This window comes from Brassica napus, chromosome C1 (assembly GCF_020379485.1).
Source record: "Brassica napus cultivar Da-Ae chromosome C1, Da-Ae, whole genome shotgun sequence".
Classification (NCBI taxonomy): domain Eukaryota; kingdom Viridiplantae; phylum Streptophyta; class Magnoliopsida; order Brassicales; family Brassicaceae; genus Brassica; species Brassica napus.
The window spans coordinates 8,631,805-8,645,835 of record NC_063444.1 but is presented as its reverse complement, the minus strand read 5'-3'; the positions used below and the strand labels follow the sequence as shown (position 1 = coordinate 8,645,835).

At 30.8% G+C, this 14,031-nt stretch overlaps 2 protein-coding genes across 10 annotated transcripts; both read left to right on the top strand.

Annotated features, from left to right (window-relative positions):
• The first annotated feature begins 1 nt into the window (after window position 1).
• On the top strand, window positions 2-2,162 carry BNACNNG53710D. Of its 9 annotated transcripts, none has more exons than XR_002655036.2 (5): window positions 2-193; window positions 399-942; window positions 1,066-1,134; window positions 1,234-1,275; window positions 1,769-2,162. XR_002655036.2 is itself a non-coding variant. In XM_013805453.3 (5 exons), the coding sequence occupies exons 2-5, from the start codon at window positions 436-438 to the stop codon at window positions 1,848-1,850; spliced, it is 690 nt and encodes a 229-aa protein (XP_013660907.1). In that variant the 5' UTR covers window positions 2-193; window positions 399-435; the 3' UTR covers window positions 1,851-2,162. The 9 variants fall into 9 exon arrangements, 6 of the variants coding, with proteins under 6 accessions (XP_013660907.1, XP_013660904.1, XP_048601488.1 ...); XR_002655035.2 differs by having other exon boundaries at window positions 1,219-1,275; XM_013805453.3 differs by having other exon boundaries at window positions 1,076-1,134.
• A 5,170-nt stretch (window positions 2,163-7,332) lies between these two features.
• LOC106364049 lies at window positions 7,333-8,162 on the top strand. Its single transcript, XM_013803693.3, has one exon. It carries the CDS (start codon window positions 7,586-7,588, stop codon window positions 7,964-7,966), a length of 381 nt encoding a protein of 126 aa, XP_013659147.1. The 5' UTR covers window positions 7,333-7,585; the 3' UTR covers window positions 7,967-8,162.
• The last annotated feature ends 5,869 nt before the right edge of the window (window positions 8,163-14,031 follow it).

Below are 14,031 nucleotides of genomic sequence, written 5' to 3'. Positions count from 1 at the left end.
ACTCGCCTTTTTTATACTGGTGGTTATGTTAGGCCTTTGATTGGCTTATTCTCACCACTTCTCCGGTTATTGACATACTAAACCGGATTCTAATTGTTGATAACCGGATTGTTTTGTAACGCCAAGAAAAATCTTGAGCCACACAGTTGGGAGTCTCGTTTATCTTAGTTCACCTCTCTGCAGATTCACAAAGGTTTCATCTTTTATCGATTTTCATTAGAATCTAAGATCAAAGTTTCGAACTTTACGCTTCTGGTAGTTAGTTTTCTCAGGAAAGTATGCGACTTTGAATGTTGATTTAGCTCATTTTCGTTTATAGAATGCTTTAGAGCCAATTCTGATAGAGATATAGAACTCCGGTGCTGAAAGATTTGATTTTTTTTTTTTTCATGTATTAGATGGTGGAACGTTGTGTGATCAAGATTGATTAAAGAAATGGTTTTTGCGGTTTGTGTTGGTAATGCATCTCTTGTATCTATGGAACTGAGGTGGGTAAGAAGAAGCAAATGTGATGATGCTGCATCTGCATTGCCTCGTTCGATACCAATTTTTATCTCTACCTTGAAGAAAGACGTAAATCTAGAGGAGCTGAGGCATTTGTATTCACGTTGTGACCACTCTTGCCACCGTTTCTCCAAGAATGGTAGTGGCATCGTTGACATGAAGAAGCTGCGTACAGCTATCTCCCGCAGCGATGTTGTTGTCTCTGTGTTTTGCAAACCTCATCACGCTGTTCTTGTTGAAGAGAGCGCCAGTGTTAATGATGATGATGCTGAAGAAGAAAGTTTGTCTTCAGATTCAAGGAAACAAAACAAGGATGAGAGTTCTCTGGGAGATATGTTTCAGGACGTGCTGCCTCTCAATCCTACAAATGGCCAGCTTGTTGGGTTTGGTCGTGCCTATTCTGATTATGGCTTGACCGCTTCTGTTCACGATCTAATGGTACTTTTTATCTATATTCACAAGTTTCAAAGATTGTTTAGTTGAATTTTGCTTTCATTACCAGGTCTACTTTGAGATGTAGTACCTTGTGTTTTGGTGCTAAGAGGTGTAACTTGGTTTCAGTGTCTTCCAGGTTTTACCTTCACTACAACGAATGGGGATTGGTAAACTGATTGTTAACAGAATCACCAGGTTTGATGAGACTTTTCTACTATGATCTTGCTTTACTTTGAAATATCAAATTGTCTCGTTCATTGAAAAAAAGGGTTCTAATAGGCTTCTCACAAGCAGAGACATCTACGACATAGCAGCTCTCTGCTTCGAGCATGAAAGGTACTGTCTTTGCCGCTGGCATAAGTAAGACCCATCCTTAATTAGAGCATCTCCATTGAGGAGATGATTAAACATTAAGAAGTTAGGAAAAGTGTGAGTAGGGGTTCTCCAAAGTTCTTATTTAAGAACCTTACTAGATACTATGAAAAGTATCTCTGTGTAAGTGGAATAATCTCTATTTCTGTCATTTATATTTAATTACCTAAATCAAATTAAATTAAAAAAAAATTATGATAATCTTTAAAACCTCTGCAATAAGGTTGCTCTTATTAGTAGCTTGTGAGTTCTGTGTGATCCTTTCATCGCTAGTTTTTTTTTTGGATCGAAAGATTTATATTGTGTGATCTATGCTGACCAATGTTTTGGTGATGTTAGTGATGATATCTTGAGTATGAATGGGATTGTTAATATTTGTTATTATCAGATTGAATCTAAATGTTAGTGGAGAGTAGTTATGCATGTCTATTGATGACAAATGAACTTTTTGTGTTAGGCCATTCTTCAAAGCCTGTGGGTTTGCAGATGACAGAATGGGTTCCACAACGATGATGTTCACGAAGAGCTTGGAGGCCTAATCTGAAGCTAGAAGAAGGCCGTTGGATCTTTTAAAACTACAGGTCAAAGCAAGTTGAATGATCTTTAGACAAAAATCTTTATGAATCTCTTTCTCTCTGTGATGATCAGAGAAAAAAAAGCCAAAGATTCAGTGTCTTCTTTTTGCATTTTTGGATTTGATGTCTTGTGACAACTCTTTTTTCACTTCTCTCTTGTCGTGTAAAGCAACGAATATAAGTTAGATTCGGGCTATTATTACTCTGTTTCGAGAGGTGGAAATGTACATATCAATTGGATACAAACTATTTTGTCAAAATCGTACTGTTTCTATATGTTTTTCGTTAATAAATACTAAATTTTACTAACTAGAAGAAATAGATAACTTTCAAAGTTATCTTTGCGACTTGCAAAGTACTCCAATGACTTCAATAAATAGTTTACTCAAAGGAACTCCTAGTAATATACAATAGAAACTATATAATTTAATACTTGATGTATTAATAAACATGGAGAAATTTTGTATTTACTACTTTCGTGCTACCACTTTTCATCTTTAACACCACTAAATGGACATTTTCAAAAATATCTTCTTCATTAAGTGGCAAAAAGCTCTTATACCCTTGTTTTCTATATATATATATAATAAATCATTATTTAAACAATAAATAAAAAAAATTTATGTTTTCAAATTATACTTTTTCAAATTCAAATTTCTTACAAATTTTTTTAATAATTTTTTTCTTCAAACTTTTTTTTTAAAAAATTTCTTTTTGAAAATCGAAAATTATGTTTGAAACTATTTTTAAATTTTTTTTTATCTTTTTTAAGTATTATTTATATATTTATTAGAATCATAAATTTCACATTCCAAAAACCCTATCCCACCCCTCAACTCTAAACCCTAAATCTAGATTTGTTAATCATATTGGTGTAAATATCTTTTACCCTTCATTAAAAGTGAAAGTAAAAATGATTAGTGTATATATGAAAAGTGGTATTATGAATGTGATATTTGTGTCAATTTCCCAATAAACATATAAATTAATAAATTTTGCTGAAAATTTTGACTTCAGCTTAAATTTTATACCATTTTTCAATTAATCTTTAAATGATAATCATTTTTTATATGAAAAATTGCCATAAATACTACATTCATAGTACCACTTTTCATATTTACACTAATCACTTTTATCCTTACTTTTAATGAAAGGTAAAAGACACTTATATCCCTAGGGTTAACTAATCTAGACTTAGGGTTTAAAGTTGAGAGTGGAGTAGGGTTTAATGAAAGGTAAAAGACACTTATATCCCTAGGGTTAACATAAAATTTCTCATTTTTATAAATACTTTAAGTTTATAATGAAAAAATAAAATTAATTCTTTTAAATCATTTATAAATAAATGTTTAATAGTTAAATCTAACTCCATCATCTAAATATTAAACACTAAACAATAATAACTAAATCCTAATCATAAATATTTAGAATAATTTTGATTTGAGAAATTTTTAAAAATGGTGTCCAACTTAGTGCATTTCAACAAGTTTTTCAAAAAATTTCCAGTCTTGAGTCATGTCAATGTAAACTAAAATAATAAGATAATAATTTTTAAAAACTCTTAAGTTTATACATGGTCCTACTAACACTATAAATTATAAATATATATAAAGCTTGTTTAAACTTCATATAAACATAAAAACATTGTTTTGTTTGTTTGTTTTTCAAAGCTTATATCAATATAGACAAGACATTACATTTTTTTTTTTCAAAACAAAATTCATCTCTCACTTTTTCAAATATTTTAGTGTTAATTTATCAAATTACAAAAAAAAATGCCATATATTTTAGGATATGTGATTCCAATATCAAGTAATAAATACGCATGTGAATCTACAAAATTTAATTAGTACTCCCTCCGTTTCATATTAAGTGTCGTTTTAGAGAATTTTTTTCGTTATAAAATAAATGTCGTTTTCGATTTTCAATGCAAAATTTATTAATTTTATGCAAAATTTATTAATTTTATGCAAAATTTATTAATTTTATGCAAAATTTATTAATTTTATGCAAAATTTATTTTTCTATTGGTTAAAATATGGTTAGGTGTATAGGTAATAGTATTTTTTTATAGGAAATGTACAAAATTAATTGTTTCCTTAATCCGTGTGCCAAAACCTAAAACGACACTTATAATGAAACAGAGCGAGTATATAATACCTTTAAATCAAATTTCCTTCTTTTAAAAATTAAAATAAAATATTATAGAAATATAATCTGAAATAAAATGTTTTTAAAATTAATAACTCTATAAATTAACAAGTTATCATAATGTTAACATTACTAAAGGTTTTACTGTATCATTAATACTATATTTCAAAATTTAATTTATAAAGAGATAAAAAGGCATCTTTTTACCAAGTCTTTTTTTTGGAAAATATTTTCAGGTTAGGTCATATAACAAGTTGCAACATCTTTTATTGAATTCCAATTCTCTTTTGTAACTTATGTATGTTGAGATGTTGTTTCCCCTTTTGAGGAAATATGCAGAAACAAATCAACAATCTAAAGAAAGTGATGAATTATTGAATGCATGCCAACAAAAGATGTCTTAAGAGTATGTTACTACCCTTTGATCAAAAGAGAAAAAAAAGTATGTTACTACCCAAAAAAATAAGAATGTCTGTTTGATTCGATAATAAATGCATCCACGAGTATACTACACATGTGTTGTTGACTTTTCGCTCTCTGTTTTTTCTGTCAACAACTTTTTCAGCTTCTCATACGTATAATTTTCACTTAAAAAAAGGGAAAAAATGTTACAGTGTTCGAAATAATAAGATGATTTTCTGCTCTTGGAAGGCAAGTTATTGCAAAGAAAATCACCAAGAAGTTAATTATGATCAGAGATTTGAGATTTCTGTTAAATTCTTCTTTTCCAACGGATATTCTTCTATATTATTAAAACAGAACATTGGATTGGACTTAACTTTTATTTTGTAAGTTTTTAAATTAAATACATCTTTCTACTTTATAGTTAAACCTACGTTAAATCACTAATTTAATTTTTTTATACTACTATCAAGCTTCCAAACAATATATTTTTTTCTTTATACTATTAGTCATGTTTCCAAACAACGTTAAAACTAATCTTGTATCCAAACTATATAAAACATTAGAACTCATCTTTTTAAGAATTTCTAACAATTTTCTTTCAAATCATTTAGATAAATTAAATAACTGAAAATTTTAAATAATTTATAAAATAATGAAAATAAATTGAATTTATTTTAACAGGTTTAAATACTACAAAAACATTTTAATCAATAATAAATTAATTAAATTAACAGATTATCTTATTTATATTACTAAATAATAGTTATATCATTTATTTAAGTAACTTAATAATTCAATAATAGCCATTATATATATATAAACGTTATACATTGCACAATAAATCTAATAACAAAAGTAATTATGAAAAATGTTCAAAATATATGTTATCTAAATAAAAATGCTCAACAAGAAATTTAAACCGATTATAATATAAATTATTAACAAGATAAATTACACAACATAATTATAATAAAATTAATTATACAATATAAAAGGGAGTAATATGATCAAGACATATTTATAGTTGTTAATTATCTTATATCTATCATTTTCTCTATCAAAATTTTGTAGAGACTTTATAATTTCATAAAATTACAAAACAATGAACTATAAAAATTTAAATTAAAAGGTGAAAATTATGAAACTATAATGATATAAATTAAATCGGTTAAAAAACCTAAATCAAATTATCGGATGACCGGATTAACCGATTTGACCACATGTTCGGGTTGAATTTAAAAATACTGATTTAAATGCAAAAATATTTTAAATTTATAAAATTCTTACAAATTAACAAACTATTTGTTAAATTATTAGTGCTTAAAATAATTCGCGGATCATTATCTAGTTATATTTTAAAATAAGGTCTCTTCGAGTAGTACAAGAAACTATCATATACAAAGTTATGAGAATTCTCTTAACATCATAATCTTTTATTAACATGGTTTATGGTTCAAATGATGTGATGCTAAACTGCTGGTCACGTGCTTTATACACGAAGTCTATGAATATATTATTTGTTAATAATGTCTTGATGAGGATTGATGACTATACTTTATATTTACTTTATTTACCTTTTGCTCCAAATATATCTAAGTTATTTTTTCAAAATATTTTGGACCAACCTCGTTATACTTTATACATGAGCACCACACAGTTTCTTCTTCTTTTTTTTTGCTCAAAACCATATATTAGATCTTGAACATAACTACAAAGGGGTTGTTGTTATTTTATTTATTTATCAAGATCTAAACTTTATCTCTAATAGATTTCAAGGAATGTACTTGTAGTTATCTTTATTGCACCACCTGTATCTACAGATCCACAATGGATTAGATCGACAAAGTCACTATAAAGTATGAACTACTAACATGTTATCAAAGAACATAAAAAACTACTGACATTTTTCTTTGTCGAAGAAAAAAACTATTTTTTTAACACAAAATGGGCGCATATTTCTATGCAAGCCTATAATCACACATATAAATATTATGATATGTGTACCGTTGTCACATGGGCCGGTTTCTTTTCTTTTCTTTTTTATTTCTTTTAAAAACCTGAAATTTCCACTTGTGCATAAACCGTGATGAAAATTGAAATTGATTAATTATTAAACCAACCATCAAAAACAATGGGCCAATGCAATTGATAAATAGAAAACGAGACATAGGAGGAGAAAGGAGAAGAAAGCGAAATCTTGACTCATCTTCATGTGTTTGATTCCTAGCCATGTGCACTGCATACCTACCATTATTTATTGACTAATCAATAGCAGTATATACACTCAAAACGTATTTTGAACATATAGCATATACATGTAAGTACTTGTATATATTGGTAGAATATGGGAGTGAAGATTAATTAAGCAACAATTTAGTATTGGTAGTCTGCCAAGTCGATAGATTATAGTTACAAACAAAATGAACTACGAAAAAAATTTACATCTAGGTTTTGTCTATATATATAGAGAAAACATCGGCTTGTGCTTACTATTATTTCTAGCAGTTTTTATGTTTCTTTATGCTGATTGGGAGAATTTCAATCTGAACCCCCAACTAGTTTCCAAAATTTGTGAAAAATTACTCTTCTTTTTGCAATATGAGACGTTCACTAAGTACTAAAAATTGATTAAACTAAAGTAAAAGAACATGGATCATGGTATTCAAATAATTTTTTTTATTAGTAATTCCTTTTTATTTGTTATAATAGTAGTCAGGTACGAAAATATTTTAAATCTCATTATATTGATCTAAAAAGCAAGAATATAAAAACAAATTAAATAAGACTTGAAAAGATGTGAATTTCCTCTAAGACCTAACTATAAATCTAGGGTATTTTAAAACTAATTGAACTAGAAACAAACTATAGAGGAACTGTATAAAATAATGCTACATGTTTTCGGGTTTCCCATTCACACTTACAAGAAGCATTGAGATTTTCTTTTGTTTGGGCCAAAAAAGAGTATACTGTCTTTCTCTTAAATATATAAATCATATAGTGTTTTATATATACATCAAGTAGGTTGTATATATATTACATACAATTATATATAGACATACACATACGCTTGTCAGATTATATATCACAGATTCTCTTCATCATAATACTCTCACTACCTCTCCACTTTCCGACAACTCACATAAATGGCTTTTTCCCGGCAAATAACCGACGGCAAGATCGCTGCCTCAACTACCGTGACTAAGAAGTCCGATGTTCCTACTCCGCGGCCAAACTGCTGCTTCACGTGCCTTACGAAACTCATCAGAAAACTGAAGAGAAAGGGGAGGTTACTGGTGTCGGCGACGGCTGCTCGGAGACAGGGGAGTTCGCTGCAATGGCGGTACGATCCAATGAGCTATTCACTGAACTTTGACGGTGGCGCGTGTAGTAAACTTCCCGATGATGAGGATTATTATTTCCGGTTCTATGCGTTTTCTTCCAGATACGTTACTACTAGTATTACCAAAACGAGACCACCATTTACTCGTGAAACTCTCTCTACCAGTTCACATGAATTCGCGTAAACTTATTTGTCGTTCACTCGTTTGACCTATTTCAACAAAAAAGCGGTTAGAGCTCATTATTCTTTGTTACTATTCTCTACATTAAACTATTGGAGTCCGAAGTGTTATAAATAGTCTTGTTTTTAGATTGCTAAATAGAGCTCATTGTATTTGGTATTTTAATTAGTTCGTATATTTAAATCAGTTTATTTTTTTATTGATTAAGTTTATATACATATCACATTTTCTGGTTGGTGTTTATTAATCCCTTCACAAAAACAACTTGAGGAACTTATTTTTTCTTAAAGCACACAACAATCTCAAAAGATCCAATCTTATACCACATTCAGATGTCGCACGTTAGCGCCACTCACTTTCATTGTAATTCCGTCCAATAAATTATACACATATAATATTTTAACGCACAATAAGTCTGAAATTTGTAGAGATCTGATTTACATAAACTGAAATCATTGTTTATGTTTTTAACATCATTTAAGATATATATATATATATATATATATATATTTAACTTATTATTTATTACTTATTACATATGATGATCTTGTGACGACGAATGAATGTAACTTTTTCAAAAAATGAATGTAACTTTTTTGCAGCACTTATATATTAAACGTTTCAACATATAATTCAATAAAAAAAATTGTACCATGTTAAACCATGACAATTAACGAACTTTCTGATATGTTCCCAGTTCCCACTAATCTGCACTGGAATTTGAAATCTATACATAATGTAGAAATTAATTAACCACTGATAAATCGCTAGCTAGATGAAAAGGATTTCCGCAAATCAATTAACTTTAGTGTTTTATGATCGTATTACTCTTTTTTTTTTATGATCGTATTACTCAAAACATATACTTACGTTCTTATTTGCATACATATTTTTTTTATAAGTATTTGCATATATTCATATGACCCTTAATAATTAATACAGATGATAAACACGACCGTTGTAGATTAAATACTAAATATAACTGCACGTCATTAGAATATATATATACACGAAGAAGGGTTTCCTTCACTCCTAGGTCATCCACATCAGATTTCATGTCACTAATTTGGAGTCTGTGGTGACGACACGTATCATGGTCAATCAAAAGTTAATGTTTCATTAATTTTTGAATCTAATGGGGTTTATGTGTTTACTACGGTCCAAATACATATTCTCTAAAAAAACTGTATACGAAACTTAGGGGAAGTGGCCGCCGAGCAACAATTCCCGTTCAGTCAACTGTCAATAGAAATTCAACGGTTTCACCGGTGACGAACGATTCCGATCAATGTCAGTAAGCCGAATAGACTTCTTTAATCTGGCGCCGTTACGAAAATTAACTTGGTTCATGTATCTTTATTAACATTCACATTAATACCTACTCTCTACTTCTCACACGATCTCACATTCAGTGAATCCATTCATTCATTCCTTTGTGTTAATCCTCCATTATAAATACAAAGGTTTTCTTCCAAAAAAAATCATCAGTTCATTTCTCTTAAATGTGATGAAACAAATTTGTTAAGCTCACGGTTGTACTTAACGGATTGTGACAGAAAAGTGATAAGAAACAGAAAAAATGAGATGAGAAACAGAATAAACAGAGAATAAGAGAAAGAGGAAGACAATAGAAGAGGGAAGATAACTTTTTTTAGTGAACATTTTTTAAAAGATCTATTTATCTTTAGCTCATAATAATTTCCAACATCTTTGTGTTGATTTTTCATTAATGTGGATCCCTAAAAGGTTGTTAGCCCTGATCTCAAGGATACAACAGTTAGTGCAGACACTTATGGATATAGAATCCTGTGTGAGTATGCATGATTGTGATTTGTGAATATATTTCAATTACATTTTTTCCATACCGACTACTGGACTGTGAATTCTATTTAACTTGGCTGCTTCTGTGTCTCCAAAATTGGCTGAGTTTTGATATATACATAGAATGCATTTTTCTTATTATACTTTTAAGTTTGAGTCTGCATATATCACAATAAAATGAGGACGGTGGACGAATGAGCTGAGTGTGGAATACTAAACATGTTCTTACATGACATTAAAGCGTTGTAGTTTTGTCCAAACACTAACTTATGCCTTATATAGAACACTCACTTCCCATAACATATATACTCTCTTCTCGACAAATGACATCTGCTAGCCTAATAAAAAAAACAATCACATCGTTGACACATTTGAAAGAAAATTCACAATACGATATGAAAAAAATAGTTTCAAATATATATATATATATATATATATGAAAATAATGTTTCATTGGACATCAACCTAAAATAATATTTTAGCACATAATTAATAATATATATCAAAGACATAAATTTTAAAAATATTCATAAGAAAAATATAATCTACGATTTTTGTATTAAAAATTATTTTACTTATTATCAAAATTATCATAATTACAGTAGAATAAACAAAGAACATATGTAAAACTATTATGTATTCATGAACATTTTAATATTAAGATGATCATGATCTATAAAAAGAATAACAAAACATACACAATAAAAGTTAATATCACCTTAAATTTTAAGTAAGCTAAACATTTTGAAATACTCTTTAACTGATATATTTATGTATATTTGTTTACTAACACACTCATAGCGTGAATAGAGAGAGATAGAGAGAGAGAGAGAGAGAGACTAAAATTATACTAATAGTAAAAATTAGTTTTTTGGTTAATTTTAGATTAAGAAAATAGTATATCTCATATACATTTCTTGCAAATAAAAAACTAAAACACAAACCATAAATCATATAAAATAATAATCTTAATTACAAATAAAGTATATCTAAGTAAAATATACTGAACTTAGTTAAAAAGATAAAACCGAAACGTAAAATTTGATAGAAATACATAAAAATGGGAAACCGTGTAAAGCCATACTGGAAGGCGATGTTAGTGACTCGAGACAAGTTCGCCGAACACTATCTTAGTAGTCTTCTAGGGTTTCCTTTTTTGACTACTTGACACAAGAGTTTTAAATAGACGGTAACGATATTCGCATGTTACATTGCATGAAATTGCGAGCCATTCTAGACAAATGAGAAACTTAAATAAATAAATAAATAAAAAACAATCTTACTATTTGAAAATTGTTCTAAAACAAACGATTTAGAGGATTACAAGATAAATAAAAAAAAAAGTATCCAAAACCTAAACCAATTAGGATTAGAAAAACTAGTAATACATAATAATGGAAAGATAACAATTACAAAGAAAAAAAAATAGAGTTTTTTTTTCTCCAAATCATAAGCCGCCTCTCTATCTCTCTCCTAAGGTCACAGCCGCCTCTTTCTCTCTCTCTAGGGTTGAGTCGTCTCTCTCTCTAAGTGTATGGGCCGGTTATGGACCAGACCGGTTATGGACATCCATCAATTTTATTATAACACTCTCCCTTGGATGCCATAACCATTCATGGATTGTAATACGCTTAATGTTGCCTCATTAAAACCTTATCAGGAAAACCCAGTGGGACAAAACCATGATGAAGGAAAAAGAGTACAACACGTACTACTCCCCCTGATGTGAACCTTAGTGTAGGTTCTTTAGTATACGCATCTGATGCGTGATCTTTCCTGGACGTGCAGGAAGGGAGTAATCAAATCGGCCAAGTTTATTACTGAACCGTAATTGGACCATTTTGATCTTTCCGGTCTTTTCTCATGTCTTCTGACATCGTGTGTACATGGTCAAGAAGTGAACCTTTGTTGTCGACCACTCTATACTTTGGTCAGACATGTAGGACTATGGTCCTCACCAAAAACATCCTCACGGATACTCTCTTTGGCTATTAGCCGCCTATGACGATGTTAAAATGTTGATTGATAGGTAACAGACTGTATGAGTTTTCTCTATACTACCATCGACTATGCACTAATCTGATCGATCCATGTTGAGTCATAGACTTCTTTTATACATGTTCATAACTTGTCTCATGAGTGTCCAAGATCATGACTTGATCAATGATCATTGTTGTAATGAATTTTACAATCTTATCTAACTATGGCACTGTGGCCAAATACACTCATGAATCTCACATGTGGTCATCGATCTCTGTTGCTTTAGGCAATGCCATATTCGTTTTTCATTGCAGTCATATCCTTATATTGATGTCGTCTCATGACCTCTGCTGCTGTGGATCATATCACACAATGAATATATATTAGGTCATGGACTTCGATCACACATTTTTATGGACTGCAACCTATTGGTATCCGATCGAGAAGGATAGATTAAACGTATCCTCTCAGCCTCACAGCAGCAACAGACTGTTCTGCTATGCCGGATCCTTATCTAAGGGATCTGATGTTGGATTGGTCTATCCGGAGAACATGCTATCCGAGGTAGCAAGCTGAGGCAATCCGAATTACCTTTCTTTGGGCTGATCTTTCTTTTCCACTAGCCCGTACTACAATCTAGTCGGTCCATGCTAGTGTCACAGATCTGTATAAACCTTTTAACCTCTCTTTAGGTTGGTTTAGTATAAACACAAGGAATTCAAATTTCTTTATTAGTTTACATATGGACTGAATTTGATCGTTCTTATAGAACTCCTTTACTAGTATTACATACTATATGAGCTGCTTTGTTTCAGTCCATGAACAGCTTAGGAACAATGATGTCTTTTATCCAGTGATCCATATGCTGCTTACTACATCTTTATATGTCAATCTAATTTCTTTCTTATGACCAGACCTTTCTCAATTTCGAAATTGTTTAGCAGCATCCACCACATAGGAGTTTATCTCCTTATAATCTGTTCCATGGTCTCTGTGAGTATCCTTGTGTAACAAGCTATGATCGTATGTTGTTAGTAGGAAACATGAACACCTTTAGACGTCGTGATCATGTACCATATCTCACGGTTTCTTTTCCCTCACAAGACCCATCTATTTCACTGGTTTATATCAGATGGCGTTTTTGTATATGTGTGTATGGCCAATACGCCTATCTCTTCTTTATAGATACTTTAAACCCCACATTTATCTTTTCAGTCTAATCTTTAATCTTTATGAGTACTCTTTCGTGGGTTCTGATCCTCGTTTATATCTTTATGTTCAAGTGCTACTCTCTTATGTACAAATATATCTTTATATGTCGACACTTATATATGGTTCCATTGTGTTCCAGAGATGATCTAATCGATTTGAGATTTCATTATCCAGGACCTTTGTTACCTAGTAGCTTGGCGTCCCAAACTACATGGTTTGGTACCTTAGATGTTTAGCTGCGCAGCCTTTTCTCAATGTCTGGTCTGGTTTCCTTATGACCTCGGATTTGTATTCTATGCACCTTTCTCTTTTTCTTTCCGAGGTTCCTTATCTTATGGAACACTTTGGTCTATCTTGTATAGACTCTGTAGCAACTTGACTGTGTCTCTTTCTAGGACATCAGATTTCGTTTGGTGCTAAGCTGGTTATGACTTAGTCATTCTTTTCTTTTCTTTTCGGGTCAGTGTCTAGCATCTCGATTAGCTAGCTATGTATAATCTTTTCTTTCTTTGGACGTCTATTAGTCTAATCTGAGGATCTTTGCCAAGACAATGATGGTTGATACCATTCTATTTCTTATCATTCTTTACTCTTTACCAGCTTATAGCTTTCTCCTTTTAATGTTGGATAGTCGGATTCACTGATCATGCAATCCGTGTACCTGGCCACTTTCTGATCACCCATATTTGGCTCAAGGTCTCTTAGAAGTCGTGGGAGAAAGTCATACTCTTATCCAACATATATTCTCAATCCTCTTCGGAGGTTCCATCTTAGACGGCACATATGTCTGTGGTGGTTTATTCAAAGTCTCTTAAGATGGTGTATGTCTGGTTTATGACCCGTATTCAATCTGAGATGGGAATATCTATGCTCACTTATATGGCCTGATATATTTTCACTTTATATACATGTAAATGCATGATGTCCCTAAGCTTTAGGATGGATGTCCGATCCTTATAGGTAATGGACTGCACGGCCAAGCCGTTTATATCATGGTCATAAACCATGGTTCACGAATTTGTTCACGAATTTGTAGTATTGATCATGTATCACGG

Excerpts from the sequence above, each read along its gene's own strand:
- BNACNNG53710D (XM_013805450.3), top strand. The coding sequence starts at position 436 with ATGGTTTTTGCGGTTTGTGTTGGTAATGCATCTCTTGTATCTATGGAA. Across the intron at positions 943-1,075 it reads CTTCTGTTCACGATCTAATG|GTTTTACCTTCACTACAACG; the intron begins GTACTTTTTATC and ends AGTGTCTTCCAG. Across the intron at positions 1,135-1,218 it reads ATTGTTAACAGAATCACCAG|GCTTCTCACAAGCAGAGACA; the intron begins GTTTGATGAGAC and ends GGGTTCTAATAG.
- LOC106364049 (XM_013803693.3), top strand. The coding sequence starts at position 7,586 with ATGGCTTTTTCCCGGCAAATAACCGACGGCAAGATCGCTGCCTCAACT.